Source organism: Ambystoma mexicanum, chromosome 2p (assembly GCF_040938575.1).
Source record: "Ambystoma mexicanum isolate Mex_15411 chromosome 2p, UKY_AmexF1_1, whole genome shotgun sequence".
In the NCBI taxonomy this organism is placed as follows: domain Eukaryota; kingdom Metazoa; phylum Chordata; class Amphibia; order Caudata; family Ambystomatidae; genus Ambystoma; species Ambystoma mexicanum.
In genome coordinates this window covers 1,339,622,358-1,339,640,580 of record NC_090923.1, presented here as the reverse complement: position 1 = coordinate 1,339,640,580, position 18,223 = coordinate 1,339,622,358, and the positions used below count along the sequence as shown (strand labels likewise).

The 18,223-nt window shown below is 49.0% G+C and overlaps 1 protein-coding gene across 2 annotated transcripts in view; it reads right to left on the bottom strand.

The window, feature by feature from the left end:
- SHMT1 (serine hydroxymethyltransferase 1) overlaps window positions 1-18,223 on the bottom strand; it is a 451,377-nt gene that overhangs the window by 128,024 nt on the left and 305,130 nt on the right. For both annotated transcript variants that reach the window (XM_069645688.1, XM_069645689.1), the window contains exon 10: window positions 10,389-10,505. In XM_069645688.1, the coding sequence (XP_069501789.1) occupies window positions 10,389-10,505 (117 nt within the window). The remainder of the gene's footprint in view (window positions 1-10,388; window positions 10,506-18,223) is intronic.

Here is an 18,223-nt window from a genome sequence, read left to right as displayed (position 1 = left end):
CCTGATCCGGCGCAGTTCCCACTCGTGACACGCGCGCAGCTCCCTGCTGAGCGAGTCGGCGATGGGGTTTCTTTCTCCTGCCAGGTGGAAGGGAACAAGGAACATCCCCTGGGCGACCGCCCAGTGCCACAGATCCTGTGCCTCCATGGATAGGGCTGGGGATCTGGTGCCTCCCTGCTTCCGTATGTAAAACATTGTCGTGGTGTTGTCCGTGAAGATCCGCACCACCTTGCCCTTGAGCGACGGGAGGAATGATTTGAGAGCCCAGAACACGGCTCGGAGTTCCAGGACGATGTGCAGGAGCCTCTCCTCCGGGAGCCAGAGGCCTCTCGCATGGAGATCTCCGGTGTGGGTGCCCCAACCTTCCAGGGAGGCGTCCGTCGTCACCGTCTCCTGGTACGCCGGCGTCTGAAAGTCCTTGCCCGCCGTGAGGTGCGCTCGAACGCCCCACCACTGAATTGCCCGCCGGAACACCTCGTTGAGGGGGACCCTGTCTTCGAAGGTGCCCGCCGCCTGCATCCAACGGGCGTTGAGAAATTCTTGAAGAGGGCGCATCCGGAGTCTGCAGAGGCGCACCAGGTAGATGCAAGAGGACATCATCCCCAGGAGGGACTTGATGGACCTCACCCTGGCCACGTCCGTGGCTAGCAGGCGCTGCACTTTGCCTAGAATGGTCTTCGTCCGTTCTTCCGACGGGGCCGCCAGGCGCCTCACTGTATCGAGCTTCGCTCCCAGAAACGGGGCCACCTGCGACAGCACCAGGTGGGACTTTGGGTAGTTTATGGCGAATCCCAGGTCTGTGAGTAGCTAGATGGTCCTCGCAGTGTGTTCGACGGCAAATTCCCTCGTCCTTGAGCGGATGAGCCAGTCGTCCAGGTAGGGGTAGACGTGAATCCCCTGCAGGCGCAGCCGCGCCGCCACTGGTGCTAGGCACTTGGTAAAGACCCTGGGGGCCGACTTCAATCCGAACGGCAGTGCTCTGAATTGGTAGTGGCGTCCCTGGACGACGAACCTGAGGAACTTTCGGTGACGGGAACGTGGAAGTATGCATCCTCCAGGTCCAACGACGATAGAAAGTCGCCTTCCTCCAGCTGTCCCAGTACGTGCTGGAGGGTGACCATCCTGAACTTTTGTGATCTGATGTATTTGTTCAAACGACGAAGGTCCAGGATGGGGCGCCAGCCGCCCGTCTTCTTCCTGACGAGAAAGTACCACGAGTACACCCCGGAGCCTCTTTGGGACATACTCGATGGCGCCTTTCCTGAGCATAGCCCGTACTTCCAACAGCAGTTGCGGGACGTGATTTTCCTTCCTGGCCACAGGTGGAACGTGAGGGCACTTCTTCAGGAATTCGATAGAGTGTCCTCTTGCCAGGGTATCCAGCACCCAACGGTCGGTGGAGATTGACTTCCACACGCCGACGAACTTCGTCAGCCGGCCTCCCACCGGGGTGCTTCGGTGGGGGGCCGAGACCACGGCAGGTTCAGTCCTGCTTGGAGGTGGTGGCCTTGCCGCCCTGGCCATCTTGCCGACTGTGGCGAGGCGCTCCCTGCTTGCCGCGACCCCTGTAGGCCTCCTGAGACGAGGAGCGTGCCGCCTGGCGGTAGGACGACGAGCCACCGCTGGATCCCTTGGAGGCACCTGGTCTGCCTCCGGAGCTCCGAAAGGGCCGTTGTTGCTGAAGGGCTCCTAGGGCGCGGGCCGTCTCCGTGTCCGTTTTTATGGCTTGGAGGGACTCGTCCACCGCCTTCCCGAACAAGTTGCTGCTGTCGAACGGCATGTCCAACACCCTGGTCTGGACGTCCGGACGGAAGTCGGTCGCCCGGAGCCAACCCCGTCGTCGTAGGCAAACACTGTTGCCCAGCTGGCGGAACCCGGTATCTGCGATATCGGTTGCCACCGTTATGGCGTGGTCCGACGCCACCTCGCCCTCTTGCAGTATTTCCAGGGCCTTGGACCTCTTGTCGTCCGGCAGGAACTCCAATATGGGGGCCAGCTTAAACCAGAGCTCCCTGTCGTAACGGGCCACGATCGCCAGGGCGTTGGCCGCTTTTATCGTCGTCGCCGACGAAATGACCCGCCGCCCCATGGCGTCCAACTTCTTTCCCTCGCCGTCCGGCGGGGAATTAGACGTCGAGGCTCCTGACCCCGCCGCTTTCTTCTTCGCCGCCGCCAAGACGACCAAGTCTGGCGTTGGCTGGGCCCTGAGGCACAGGGGAGCGGTTTCGGGGACCCGGTACCGGTCCCGTTTGGCTGGTGCCGTGGAGGGGTTTTCGAGAACCGACAGGCCCTCCTCCCAGATGTCATCGATTAGGGGCACCGCAATGACCGTCTTCCTCTTGGCCTCCCAGCACTGATAGAGGAAACCTTCCTTTTTCTGCTCCTCTGGGCAGAGCTGGAACAATTTGGACGCCCTGGCGATCATGGCGTGGAATGAGCCAATCTCGTCGGGCGGCGAGGCCCGTGCGACGGGAAACAGGAGACCCGTTCCGTCATCGTCGCCCTCAGAACCCGTCGTCGAGCCCAGCGCACCGTCATCTCCCGACTCGTGGGAGGATGAGGAGGGAACTGTAGGCCTTACGGGGGCAAGCGGAGGAGAGGGTTGGGTCCTCCGTCGTTTGTTCTGAGGACTTCCCGACGGGCCAGGATGCGGGTCCTCCAGCCTGGGCCGTGGGAATCTCGTCCTTATCTCAGAGCATAAGGACTGGATGGCAGACAAAATGGCCGCCGAGCCATCCTGAGGCCTAGGATCCGGCTGCGCCGGAAGGGAAGGCCGCTCTTCCTCACCCTCGGTTATCTCCCGAGGATCTTCCTAACGGGATCGAACCTTCACGAATTGGACTTCGAGGTTCCTCACGGCCTCGGTCAGTTCCTCCTCCGAGGCCGACTCCGAGCTCGAGGAGGGCACCGTGCCCCCCCTCGCTTCTTCCATCATGGCGGCCACGACGATGGGCTGAAAAGAGGATTCCCTCCTTGGCGGCAGGGAAACTCTAGTCCCAGAGGCAGTCTCTGCTGGCGGTGTCTCTGCCGGCTTGGCCAGAGTCGCCGCAATAGCCTCGATAGAGGCCTTCGCCTGCTGGGTAGGGGCCTTCACCACCTTAGGTGCGTCCCGGGCCTTCTCCTTCGGGGAAGGGGCGACGCCTCGCTCCCCCTCTTCCGAGATCGGACGGGGCTTCTCTCGAAGCTTACCCGGGGTCTTGGACTTTCTCTTCCCCGAACCGGAGTGTTGGCTCGTGGTTGACGGTGCTGGGGAAGGTGCGCCCTGCCTGGCGACCGAAGAGCCCGACCTTTCAGCGCTCCCGGAGCCAGCGGACTTGCGGCGCTTGGCCTGGTGTTGGGCCCCCGTCGCCGGGGCGCCCGCACAGGACTTAGAAGCCCGCTCAGACCCTTTCTTCTTCTTCTCACCCATCGAGCCCTTCTCCAACCAGCTTGCGAGACGGGATCGACGGTCCCTCATGGTCCGCTCCGACAAGTTCTTGCAGAACTGGCAGTCCTTCTCTACATGAGTCTTGTCCCCATGAAGACAGTAGAGGCATCGCGAATGTTCGTCTTCCTTAAACACATTCTGCAGCCCGCATCCAGGGCAGCTGCGAAACAGCTTGGGTCCGGGCGACGAACTTGCATCCTGGGCCATCTTGAAGAAGGCCGCGAATCTTCTGGAATCCTCCAAGAAGTTGATTCGACGAAATCTTCACCCTTGAGGGGCGTAGGAAAATCCTGCAACGGGTAGCCGTTAACAGGAGTAGAAACGGTGGAGCTGGAGGCTCGATTAACCGAAAAAATGTGAAAATTCACCTAAAAAAAGCGCGAAACACGCAGTAAAAGCTTGAGAGCTAAGCACGAGGACTCCCAACACTTGAACGTGCGGTAAAAATCTGAAGATGGCTGCCAGAGGCGGGGCTTAGGTAGAGGCCAGTCATTGGCTGTGGTCAGTATGACGCAGAGATCAGTGATTGGTTACTACTACGAAAGACAGATCAGAAACGAAACTGATACTTTTACTGAGGATTCCCAGCATGACGACGGGGAATATTCATGAGCATGTGAATCCATGCCAGACCCCATGCTGGAGAAATGTTATATACCATCAGATCATCTAATACCGCAGACATGTGGAGATTGATAAACCAATTACAGGTAGATCAAAATTCCTTGACGTCAACACCAATTCTTTCGGGAGCCTGGATCTCTCATTTCAAGACAATCTTCTATCAAGAACAGGATGACATACCAATGTCACAAAAAATGAGAAATGGCACAATAGATACTTCAGCAGACACCATTGAGAATGTCATCAAGAAACTGTCCAAATCAAATGCATATGGCCCAGATGGGACAAGCAATGCTGTTTTCAAAGAAAATCCACAGGAATGGGCGAAACTATCAATTCTATTCAATTACATCACATCGACCCAAAAGATACCAACTTCATGGAAAGAATCGATAATTATACCCATTCGCAAAAAGGGCAATCGTCAAATTCCAGCTAACTATCGCCCTATAGCATTGTTAGATTCCATGGGTAAAGTATTTGGCAACTTGTTTCTTCAAGCATTACGAAATTGGGCACCATCATCCGGCCATTTTGACCCATGGCAATCAGGCTTTGTTCAAGGTATTGGGACAGCGCTCAATATATTCATCTTAAACCTGTTGAAAAGCCGCACGGAGATCAGTAAAGGTTCAAAAATATACACAGCTTTTATTGATTTAACTCAGGTGTTTGACAGCATCTCGCACCTTAAGTTATGGACTAAACTAGAACAATGGGCCTGCCCTGCTTCCTTCACAGATCCCATTAAAGAATGTCACCATCATACCACCGTAAGAGTCCGGCTGAATAAAACAGGCTTACTAACTGAGCCAATTCCAACCAATAAAGGCGTTAAACAAGGCTGCCCGATGGCTTCTGAAATATTTAAACATCTTCATCTCCGACATTGATTCTGCAGCTAATAACATAAGATGCTTTCCACCATCTATAGCAAACATCCAAGTTAGCCGCTTAGTCTATGCAGATGATGTGGTTCTTATAGACCAGACTCCAATTGGTCTTCAAAGACAACTAAATGCTTTACAAACGTACGTCGAAACCAATGGACTCAATCAATCCGCACAAATCTGCAATCTTACCCTTTGGGGTTCAAAAGAGCCAGCTGCAACAAAAACGATGCGTTGGTCGCTACTTGGAACAGAAATCCCTGTAGTACAATCCTTTCTATATTTAGGAGTTTGTATCAACACAAGTAAGATCGACGCTCGACGACTGGAAACATTAAGAAAGAAAGTGATGAACCTCACAGGTCTAGGAAAAATCATTTTGAAGCGCTATTGTGGCTTTAGTCCAATTCCATTGATTAAATTTTATAAAGCCAAGGTGATTCCGATTCTCACCTATGGTGCTGAAACTTCTTTCAATTTCAAAGTTAAAAACTAGGCAATTCTCGAAGGTCATTTTTGGAAAAACACCCTTTGCCTTCCGAAAGGCACGCCAATACAGGCAATCCGTAGAGAACTGGGTTTAACCTCTTTGCTAGCCATCGTAGAGTGGAAAACATTGTCCTTTTACAGAAAATGCATTGAGGAAAACCCCAAAGCGGGTTTTTAAATGTCTAAAAAAAGCCCTTTTGGAAGACCATGACCCACTTCTGACTGCATGGAAAGCTGCATGTCAGACTCTTAACATCACAGAAGAGCAAGTGGAAATTCTCATCAGTAACCCGGACAGAGTAAAAAAAAAAAAAAAGCTATATTCCTGTGACTGGTTTAGGACTGAGAATGAATGGCTAACCTGCAAAACTTATGGGAAACCATGGGAAGACAGTAAAAAACCAAATTCCCAACCTAACTACCTGAAATTGTTTCCCCATTGGTATTTCAGAGATCAATTTCTCCGATTTCGACTTAACCTGATCAAAACAAGAGAAACTACATGGACACAAAATTAAGCTGCGCCCTTGAATTGTAGAGTATGTCAGGACCCAGAGTCAATAGAAAATCTGTATCACTTGATGATGGTCTGTCCAACTTTAACATTGCAAAGGAACACCCTCATGATCCCGATCATCACAAAGTATGGATACAAATCAAGGGAGCTATGGTGGACAATGTTACAATCTGGGGAAAGAACTTCAATATCCTTGACCGTAGTCAAACGCTCTATTCCATCCAGAAGCAGCTATCAACACTTGAAGACCTGTGACCTTGATTCTGAACGCTAATTGAAACTTATTTCAGTTTTTTTTTTTGGAGTATACTTGATAAAAGGTTGTCAATTGTATATCCAAATATCAAATAAATAAATATTTCCCAAAGGTTTCAATACCTTCTCTTGGTGAAACTACTGTTTCCAAGAGCAGTGAAGTGAAATTGACTTTACTTACATCTTGTAACTTTCTAGACCCAGCACACACTATCTTAGGGTGCTGGAGGGGTTACTTAGTATCCCCTTTGTCTAGTTTCTCGTGTGTTTATGTTACCCTTTCTACAATTAATGGCTGGTGGCAGTGGTTTACTTTTCCCTACTATTGTGTGTTTCTACCGTGGGCTGCAATTGCAGCTACAGTAGAGCACCCATGGAGGCCCATTTTGTCAAAATGGCCCTGGCCGTCTTTTTTTGCCATTTCTTGTTGGAAAAGATCCTTCTTGAGATTTACTCTACGCGCCAAACTAGGTTTGGTCCCTTTGTTCATTTTGTCTTTGGCGGTATTCACTGGTGAAGTCGTCTCTGGCACCAGCATGTCTGGTGGGGCAGGAAGCGAGGGAGGTACCCGAAACTCCCCGTGCTTAGTCTATCTTGGTTACAGGAATGCACCCAAGGGTCCTTGGAGGACTGCCGCCCTGCTGTGTGATTGACAGCTAGGCTACCAATGAATGGGAGAAACCTGCATAAAAAGCAAGGTTTTTTGCTTGGAAGGCAGAGTCGACCAGTGGACAAAGGAATCCGAAGAAGAACTTGGAATAGACACCTGCGGAAACACCAGACAGTTGGTTTGCCCGGTGAAGCCCTGCTGCAGTGCTGAAGCTCCAAATTCGCTTCGACTAGAGAAGACCTGTAAGGGACGACTTCTTCCTTTGGGTTGGTGGGACCAATCGACCCCAGGATGAGCTCATCTGGAAATCCTCTCGGAGCTGGCTGCACTTCCACTGCTGCTGCAGGAACCGATTGCTAGGGAGAGGAACACCAGAATCAAGTGAGTGTCTTTAAGTCGGACCCGCGCTCTAGGAAGATCTTCCGGACTCCCATGAACCAGGACTGACCAAGCCCGAGCCACCTCAATAGAGTGCTGGACCCCAGATGCGAGGAAAGTCCAAAGTGGTATCCGAGAACTGCAGTGGTGCTATTTGCGAGAGTCGCAAGGAGCTGAAACACAGCAAAGTGTCGCTGATCTGAAGTTTGCCCATTGCTGCCGCTGACCTTCAATTCGTAGTGCAGGAGTACCCAAACGTCCTCCCTCTTGTCCCCACGATTGAGGCCCAGGAACAGGATCTGCAGACCTACACAGGAACACAAGCCAGCTGGAAACAATTTCTTCTAACCAAAGGTACTGTACAACTAAGGGCACTTACTTACCTCTTGTCGCGTAGCCTTGCTAGTTCTCAGTTGAGACTTGTCTTGGTTGCTCTTGCAGAGTTGCTTGCAGCTTTGCCCCTCCCAGCTTGTAGCCCTACAGTGATTTCATTTTTATACAAAAACTTCTATAACATTATGCAAGCAGCTCACCTAGACTTTTGCTCAACGAATATTGGCTGTCCTGGCTCCCTGAAAGACTCTTCTTACCTCTGATTTTGTGCTTTACCTTTTCCCCACGAAAGGGTTAATTTACTTTGCATTGGAGGGTTCAAAACGTGCTTAAGAATATTTGTTAACCATTGTTTTATTCCCTCAACTTATTTTGACACTAACCTCAGTATTGCTCTAAATGTACCAGTGATATTAATGTCCACAGTGTCCCAATTATATCTTCAAAAGAGTTGGACTTTTGATGACGCATGTGCAGTACCCAGACAGAGGTTACACAGCATCTACAGTTCCTAGCAGACAATATACAGCAACAAATACATTCTGCGAGACGGCAGCAACGCTTGTCATCAAAACTCCAACTCTTTTGATTAATCCTTGACGAGGAATAGAAAATAAATTAAGGTGAACGCAAGGCACCTTACGCAAGAAATATTAACCCGAGACACTGAAAATATAAGAACAGATTTACTACTTTGTCAAGAAAAGGTTCCGATGAGCATGACTCCACCAAGAGCCCCCTGTTCCTTTTACCAGTCCTGAGGAAAGGAAGACAACTACTACAACAAAAGTAGAGATTTTGCTCATGCTGGAAACACGAAATGTGTTGACTTGATATGTGTATTGTAATGGGAGCTACACTGTAAGTCACTTAAACTACTAACCCTCTCACTGTGTATGTAGCACCCCACATGAACTTTATAGGATTGTATAATATGATGAGTCAGTGTGGGTACCAAGAGAACTGATTTATAACTTGGAGTTACAGAAAAAAACTCAATAGCCTCAAGTAGGCTCATTTTAAATGTGTGATAAATAAAATTTCGATTGTTGTAAAACAAAAGAGTGGTGATCTTTTGAATGTTAAATACAGATTAATTAGGCAATCTTTTTAATGTGGTGTACAACATACCTGTAAGTGTTGAAAGCGAGGGGTAGCCCGTTTCCTTTCTATATCTACTTTATATAAACCCTCATGACACAGGCTCCCCGTAAACAAAAAAAAGAGGGTCCCTCCACCCCATATTATAGTCTCAGGAAGAATCTATGTGCCATGATAAATGGGTATTTACTGATTTAGCGAAACTAAGTGTGTGTATTTTGTAGTATATTTTTGTGTTACTTATTGTTGTATAGTACCTCTGAGTGGACGGCTGATAGAATGTTGGTGCGTCAGTGTTGATGTGTATGTAAGTTCTTGTTAAAGGTTCCAAGGTAGTCAGTTGGGGACCTCTAGCCTGGGTGGTGGGACCCAGTGTTTTATACTCTACAGTTCATCTTAAGTAAACTGTAATGAAGTCGTATTAAAGAACCTAGAAGGCCTGCGGATGTACTTCATTTCACTTATATATTGCTCCCTTCTAAAGAAGGCTTATTCAAATGACTTAAATAAATTAATAATTGTTTAATCAAGAAACCTTGAGTGAAAGTGTTTATTTGAATAGAAAAAAGGGGGTTCCTGGATACCTTGCAATTCTCTTTTTCATAAAAATTAGATTCTCTGCGCTCTTTGCGGTTTTAACAAGTGCAGGTTTATTAATCCGTTAAGTGTGGACACATAGTCCTAGTAGTGGTCAGCCGACACGTGCTTCGACCTCGTGGGTCTTTATCAAGGTTAATGGCATTGGTTGGTCTGGTCCCAGGTGTATGCATACACCGAGGAAGCAACCGCTCCAGCACTCCCTTAGACAAGGCCCACAAGGACCAATGCTGTGTACACACAGGACCCGCACAGACCACATTCAGAACCCCACCCGGGGCCAGACCCAACCAATACCATTAGCCTTGATAAAGACCAAGGTCGAAACACGTGTCGGCTGACCACTACTAGGACTATGAGTTCACACTTAACGGATTAATAAACCTGCACTTGCTAAAACCGCAAATAGCGGGGAGAAACTAATTTTTCAGAAAAACAGAATTACAAGGTAGCCAGGAACCCCCTTTTTTCTAAACACACAAGGAGGTGTGGGCTTCACCTCAACAAAAACCTGTGACCTTGCACCAATATCTATAGCAGCACTAAATAGTTGGAGCCTAGTGCAGGAGTGTTCTAACTCTAGGGCCCAGTCTCTTTCTTGTTTATTTGAATACTTGTCACTGTGAATCTGTGTGATAACCCTACAGCTCACACTGAACCCTCTTGAAATAAGCCTGGCTGCTCAGACACTTTACCAACTTGTGTAGTACATGCTTATACCAAGAGCTTGAGGCTGGTGCAGTCTCCCACAGGGTACTGCAAACAATCTTGCCTAACAGTGTAATATTATAGAAGTAATTGAGTGATGCAGTCATCTGCACATCACCATTGCACGTTACATTTGTTGGTTACTCCTTTTAAAAACACAACATTTGCTGATGTAACTGAGCGCAAGATCAGACAGCATGGAAACAAAGTAGGTGGTTAGTGGTTGAGCAGGTCCAGTGGGAAAGGTGGCAAGGGGTGTGTGAATACAAAATGGAGATAGGACAGGAAAGGAGACTGATCCAAGGTGGTCTTCCCTCAAAACCAGCCTGTTCATATTTTGTCTACTGCATTATCTTTTTCTTTCTGTGTTCCTTTGCAAGCGGTGACCTTTGAAAATTCGGCATCCGTGTTCTGCTAAAATAAATTACTATTTCCCCACTTGTTCTGCTGAAAACGCACCTGGGCAGGTATTCTTGTTGCAGGCAACAGAACAGGCTTCCAGCACCTTCTCTGCTCTCCCGCCATCAGTTCCTTTGTTGCGCAGGTCAACGAGGATCAAATGGTTGTCTGAACCACCTGTAAAGAACAAACATGTAAAGTACCATCAGGCACAGGAAGAAGCAAAAGGGTACTTACCAAGGATGGAGTGGAAAACGAAACATGCTAGGCAGTAATATTTGTGCAAAGGATAAAACTCAAGTGCATCATGCTGCAGTGTCTCAAAGCGTTTGAAATACATTTTGGTACTATAGAAAAAATAAAGTAATCATTCCCTTCTCTAGAAACCAGTTTTCAAAAGGCATTGTATGTCATTTACAATGTATGCATTTTCCCTTGGGAAGCAGATGGTTACATGTATTCACTTCCTTGTTTATCTGTGACAGTGTCCTCTAATTGGTCAGTCTGTCGGCAATCTGTTCATCCATTCCCACAGAGTTCTACTTTACTGTGTCCATTCCTCACAGCAGTAAGCATAGCTGTCTTGGCATTATGATGTAAGATGGCTGACAGCTGTGTAGGCAAATGCTGTAGACAAACTAGATTTGGAATGTGGAATTGGTGACGAGAGGCCTGAATTGTGGGGTTTCGGAAGGGTTAGAGTATGACGAGGGAGGGCCGAGAGTTTGTCCGTGGTATGGGAGTACATAGAATGTGGGAGTTATTATTCTAAACGTCTGGCGTTAACTCTTAGTTGGAGAGGGGGGCCTCTTAAAACCTACAACTGCAGACCATTTTTTGGGTACCTAAAGTGCTATTCGGTTACCAGTTAGCCATGCAAAAGAGACTACCTCAAGGAGTAGCCTAGATACAGCCCCTGGTGAACTTTAGGGAATTGTTGTCAGTGAAACTACTGACTACAACAGTTGACTTAAGTTAATTTTCCTAGAAGCCAGATTGGATTTCTTGAGTATCATGGACATTGGGCCTCGGCAAGCTAAAGCTGGGTTTATTATGGGCATGTACGGAACTAACTGGAACACTGCTATGTTGAGTACCTAATCAGTGCTCCCAAGAAGCAGTGAAAAGGGGCTTAAATTGGAGTGCCCTACTGCTGCTCCAGAACACGATAAGACGTTGCCCCGTACCAAAGGATGAGTTCTCCTGGGACCCTGTTACAGCGGTAGGTGCCAGTTCAGTTAGATGGCTTGACGCGTCACTGGAGTGTTTGGCCGGAAGCTCCATTTAGAGTTTCAACATCGATACATGTATCGGATTACAAGTTGCACAAGTGAAGGGATGGATACTGGAGAAAATCCAACCCCTCTTGTCACAACCAACTAATGAATAGGGCAACAATAACTATGTAGATAGTTTTGGGAAAAATACCTATTCACAATAATTTGGTGCATGCTTTGAGCTCAGTTAAGAATGGTTGTGTCAACCAGTGTTTAGGACTTTCCAGAATAGGGGGCCAGCCATATCATTTTTAGTTTGTCAATTTTATCTATACTTCACCCTTTCCTTTGTTTACCAGAAGCATGTGCCACTTGCATCTCCCAGTCTTGGATTAGAACACCTGAGTTGGCTTGGCAGCCCCAGAATCATTCAGGAATTTACCCACGATACCATAAACAGACAGAAGGTAATTTAAGCCTACATACCAACCAGGATTGCCCGAGCAGGATCTTCATAATCTCAAACCTCCAACACTACTCAATATCCATCTTCCAATACTCCAAATGTGTGCTGAGGTAATGTACGCACTGGTATTCCAAGGCAAACTCTTCTGTGTTACCTCTATTCAACTAAGTTCCTTTATAATGGACTAACACGCATCCATACGAATACAAGCATTGGGCCCGGTCTAGCTCCCTCCCCGTCTGCAAATATATTTCCCCGCCCTTGTTCATGCTATTTGTTAGTGAGATTTTTACACAATCCTCTGGTGAGGGTAGTGCAATCATCTAACCTAATGGTGGAGCAGTGTGCGAACCAAAAAGGAAAGAACAGACTCTCCAATGGGAGCTGTAGCAGAGCAGTCAGGCTTAACTTTATGAGGGAGGCTGGCAGGGAGGTACAATTAGTCCCAACAGACACCACACAATAGCACCCCACACTGGTATGGTATGTTATGTTACTTGGGCATTTATATAGCGCTCCATTTATCATTGGTATGACCTCAAAACGCTGGTAGGTTGAACGCCCTCGGAACCGTAGTTCTGGTCAGTAGAGAGGTAGAGTTGTAGGGTGTGTGGGTGCACCCGATATGTGAGCAGCTGTTGTAATTGCCGGGTGGTAGCTGCATCCTAGCGTTCGGTGTGGTGCAGGAGAAATCATTTGTATGTGTGCAGTCTGGTGGGTGGACACCTAGACTGGACTCTGGCTGCGTTAGTCCTGAAGCACACATATGTGAGCAACTAAGCCGGAATGTGCTCGGCTGGCTGAGATTTATTAGGGTGATGAGGTGTTTATGGGGTCATATTCGTACGTGAACACCTAGGCTGAATTAATGAGGGGTATAGCTCTGTTCTAGTTGAATCATGGTGTGAAGTAAAGAGTAAGCGTAGTGATGGGATATGATGGTTATCTTTAAAGCGCCTGAAACCAGGCACGTGTACAGGGTGGCAGGGGGCATAGCGACAAGGACATAGACAGGGGCTGGGATTATAGCGACAGGAGTTATGGGGGGGGATAAGGATATGTAGCAACAGCATGGGAAACCGGAAGCCAGGGTACACAGCCACTCCATCCATTCCAGCCACTCCATTATCCACTTCATGCACTCTATTATCCACTTCATCCCCTTCCGTTCCATCCATTTCATCTCTTCCAACCATTCCATGCACCCCATTTACTCCATCCGTTGCAACCGTTCTAAGCACCCCATTCACTCTCATTCATTCCATCCACTCCATCTACTACATCCACCTCATTTATTCCATCCATTCCACCCACCCACCCCATCCATTCCATTCCCTCCACTCCACTCATTCCATCTGCTTTGCCCACTCCATCCACTGTCAATTCTCTGTACATATCTTCCAAGCATTCTGCATGCATGCATGCATGCATGCACGCACGCCATCCATTCCATCCACTTGCCCCATATGAGTCGATCCATTCCATCCAGCATCCATTCCATCGATTCCGTCCATCCACTCCATCCACCCATCAACCCATCAACTCCATCCATCAGTTCTATTGACGTCATCTATTCTCTATAATTCATGCATCTAAAATATACACTTTATAATAAAGTCACACACAAAATATTTATGATAGGAGAAAGTACGTACTCCGTTTACACAAAACACATTGCAGAGCATAGTGTAGGTAAAAAACAGTAAATGGCCATTTAAGGCCCAACTCAATCAGTAACCTAAAATGTAGCCACCATAACTGGTGGCAGGCCCCCTACATACAAGCTTTCAGATGTAAGTTAGGAGAAAGACCCTTAGACAATATTACACACAGTAATGATGATATAGGATTCAGAATCCCAAGGTACCAAACAGAACTTTGTGCAGGCTTCCGATTACCTTCTGCATGAAGTATTATACTTAACACATAGGACTATAACACAGTATGGTGGTTGAGCAGAACGGAAAACAATGTCTAACACAGCCAGGCGGGCTACAAAAGTCCAGGAGATCTTTTAGATACAGTCCCTAGGTCCAGAAGGACATTACACATCAAGGGAAGGAAACCGTATCAACACACAAGGATACAATGTATTATCTTGGGAGGTGGGAGTGAGGGGGAGGGGGAGGTGGGAGCGTGGCCAAGATGGCAGCCTGAACAGACGTGGCTGGCGAGGGCTCCTGCCCAATAAACAAAATGTTATAAAAGCTCATGAATGCCCTTGCAGATGGACGGCGAGTGAGTACCCTTAATGAAGTGAGCAACTGGTAGCAGAGCAGCAGTGGTGAACTGTCCAGGGTGGTAATCCTGTCGAGCGATGGAGCAAGGAAGGGAGCTGTGGTTATAGCAGCAGACAGTGTACCTCCTGGGCCCTGAGAGCCTGGCCAGCACAGTGCACAGCAGACCAACATACGGTGGGTGAAGGAGCGGCGGGAAGAGCAGAATGCACAGGAAAGCCGTCCTGCTTATGCCTGTTCGGTCTTCAGGCGGGCGAGCGCTGTGAGCGCTGCAGCAGTGGGTCGTGCAGGCAGGTGAGGAGCACACTGACCACTGTGCCGACTAGCATAGGGCCCTGGAGCAGGCTGGAGCTGTGCAGAGCAGCAGAGGGCCGGGCAGGGGAGCAATAGGCATTAGAGCGTGTGAAATCCGCAACAGAACTGCGGATTAAAAGAGGAAGGTGGGTGCCAGGAGCAAGCATGCCAGAGAAAGCGGAGCAGTCCAGAGTGGAGGACTAAGTGCAGCTCCTCTGCCCAGACCAGGAAAGCACGTAGGACACTAGGTGGTATGCGGGTGCAAGAGCACTGGGAAGCGCTGGAAGCAGCAAGGAGCACCAGGGGAGCTGCAAGCAAAATTAGCATACAGTGTGGAATACCTTCCCTGCAGAGGAGCAATAACCAATCATTCTGAGGGGTACAAGGCAGTGACTGAACTAGCGAGGGGTGTTGGGCGCAGCCACCCAGCTCTCAACAGCAAACCTACCAAGCAAACTCTCCTACAGTGTAGGGTTTTAGGGGGGCGGGGGGGTAGCAGACTCACCTTCATGCATAGAGCGCAGCACTGGAGGCGAAAGCGAAGTAGGAGGTGTGGAAGGTGTGCAATAGCCCAACACCCCAAGTAGATGGAGAACACCAGGATCGGGAGGTGGTCAATGATGTGGTGAGTTAGAGAGGGACCACAACACAGTGGACCATTTGTGCAGGAGAACCTTAAACACAGGATCACTTGGACGAGTACAGGCAGAGCAAGACGGGCGGGATCAGGCTCGGTACTAAGGAACAGCCGGGCGGAAAGACCAAAGTCTAGTTAAGGTTCCTACACCCCAACCTGACAAGTGAATAGTATGTAAATGGGACAGAAGAAGGGGCAGGTAGCTAAGATCCGAGTTTGAGGTGAAGGGCGGCAATTGAGCATTACCAAGCAGCTAGCATTTCCATTCCTGAAGCAGGGCAAAGGGGGAACTGAATAAATGCTGCTCATGAAGGAGGACCTGGATGCTGCACTGTGCAGATTTAAAGTGATATTACACAAACAGTTAAGACTGAGGTGGCATACCTCAAAGAAGATCTTTCGCAGGCAATCATGGCAAACAGGAAAACCATTGGGGACCTGGGAGAACAGGTGCTGGACATGGAGGGCCAAATAACAGTCGCAGCGGAGAAGCTTAAAGAACTGTCACAGCAGGCGCAGGCAGCGGAGGAGAGAATATCAGCACTGGAAGAGAAATACAAAGACATGCAGAACCGATCAAGGAGAGGGAACATTAGGATTAAAGATCTGCGGGAAAGGGCGAAGGGGAGGGACTTGGAGGAATGAGTCCTAGAAATGATTAAAGGCTTGATGGACGATGGCCAGGCGCTAAAATTGGACTTGGACAGGGCTCATCGAGTGGGCAGGAGGAACGACCCAGGGCACGCCCGAGGGACATTCTGGTGATGCTGCACAGCTTCAAGGTCAATAAATGATAATGGTGGCCGCTAGGAAGAGGGGTAAGGTGCACCTCAGGGGAATTAAGGTCCAGCTCTATGATGATCTGGCGCAAGTGACTTTGGTCAAGAGGAGTGTGTTTAGGGCAGTAACAGAGGAGCTAGTAAAAAAACTCAAAATACCAGTGGCTCTTCCCGATGAAACTGCGGGTCAAGATGGGAAGTGAGGAAAAGATTATACACAGTGTGGAGGAGGGCCTGAGAGTGCTGGGGATAGGGCGGCAGAAGTGGCCTTACTGCTCGGTTCAGTTCCCGGTGATGGAGCATAAAAGCTCCTACACCGGGAACTGGGGGGTGTGGTCCCATATTTACTAATTTCATGTGGCTGGTGAAGGAGCATAAAAGCATCACATGACGACTCAAAAAGGGTGGACCACAAAGAAGACATCACGATAATGCCTCCTGGTAGAAGGGGGTGGCGGGTCCCAGTTTCACTAATTTCACGTGGCTGCATGAAGGGCAGGATAGTTCACGGAGAAGGTTGGCCCGCGAGGTGTTAATATTAATTGCAAATTGAAAGTCTGTATAGTTTGTATTTATTGTTACCCAAATTGACACAAAGGCTATAAGGGGGGAGGGGGGGTTATCGGAGGGAATGGCAGGTTAATAGGGGAGGGACAGGAGACCCAGGTGGGGTCAGTTCAATGATGGTGGTCCTGTCGGGAACCTGGACGAGGGGTCCAGAATTACTACTAAGGGCCTCAGGTCTAATATCAGGCGGGATCAGCTTCTGGACAAATGGTTGGGAGACGGGTGGGAAGGGAGAGGTCAAGAGGGGAGGGGCAGAGAGAGTGGGAACTGATAGCTCGGGCATGGTGAAGTTGTGACTTAGATCATGGAATGTTAGGGGACTAAACAGCCTGAGTAAGAAGCTTAGCATATTAAGAGAACTTGCCAAGAGAGGAGACCACACAGTATGTTTGCAAGTAACTCATCTTAGAAGGGAGGATGCATTACTCACCGTAATAGCATTTCTGATGATTGTAAGGATTATCCCAGTCAGTTTCACGTACATGCTAAAACTAAGCAGGCAAGGGTGGCAATACTACTGCACAGGGGGATCACATTGGAAGAGATGCAGGTCAAGAGGGACCCCAGGGGAAGATTTGTTACGGTGAAGGGGAAACTGAAGGGACAGTTGTACACACTACTATGAGCATATGTGCCCAACCAAGGGCAGGAGCAGATATGTGGCTAAATGAGCCAGAGGCATTTGGAGAGGGAGAATGGATGGTTGCGGGTGATTTCCAATCTGGCCTCGCAGTGGGACAGGTCAGGGGGAGCGTGGGGACACGCAATGGCAACACCGTTGAAAAAGCTACGGTAGAGACTAGACGGGAGGGACATTATGGCTGTGTAGAGGATAGACCACCCACAGGAAAGAGTACTCCTTTTACTCTGCAGTACACTAAAGTTATTCGAGGACAGATTATATTTACGCGACACAGGGGATCTTGGTGGCATGTCGCGAAGCGACTATAGGACCATACCCCAGTGGCGCTGGAATGGGGGGTGGAGAGGGGTCCGGTGGGAGAGAGAACATTGCCTGGAGGATTATTTTCTTAGAGATAGGGGGACCCAAGACCTGATGGCGGGGGAGAGGACACATATGGCAGCAAACAGGGATCCAGGGTGACAGAAGGGGAATGGTGGGACAGGGGGTTCAAAATTCACATCAAGAACTTTATAATTCAGATATTGAAAGACCTGTGGGAGGCAAGGAGAAGGAAGGCCAGGGAACGCAAAAAAGATATGGAGAGTGGAGTCAATGCATAAGAAATCGCAATCAATGCAACTACCTGGACAGCTAGCACACATGAAAGGGCAACTGAAACAGCTGCCCAATAGATTGGTGGAAAGTAGCATACTTCAGAACCAACAATCCTTCTACAAGCATGGTAACAAGGTGTACACAATCCTAGCGAGGCAGTTGAAAGCAAGGGGGCAGAGACATTATATAGCAGGCTTGTGGGACCAGAGGGAATGGCTGGTGACAACGGAGGGGGGCAAAAGGTGCCCGATTGTTTTTCTTGCGGGTTATACAATGAGGAACTGTGCGATTGACAGGAGCAGGACGCTTACCTGAGGGCATGGGTGGGACCAAAGTTATCAGATGAACAGAGGGAATTTCTAGAAGCCCTGACCGAGGGAGGAGCTGCGGAAAGTCATAACCAGGTTGAAACTACATAAAAGACCCCCCCCCCGCCCCACCTCCTGGAGATCGGAAAA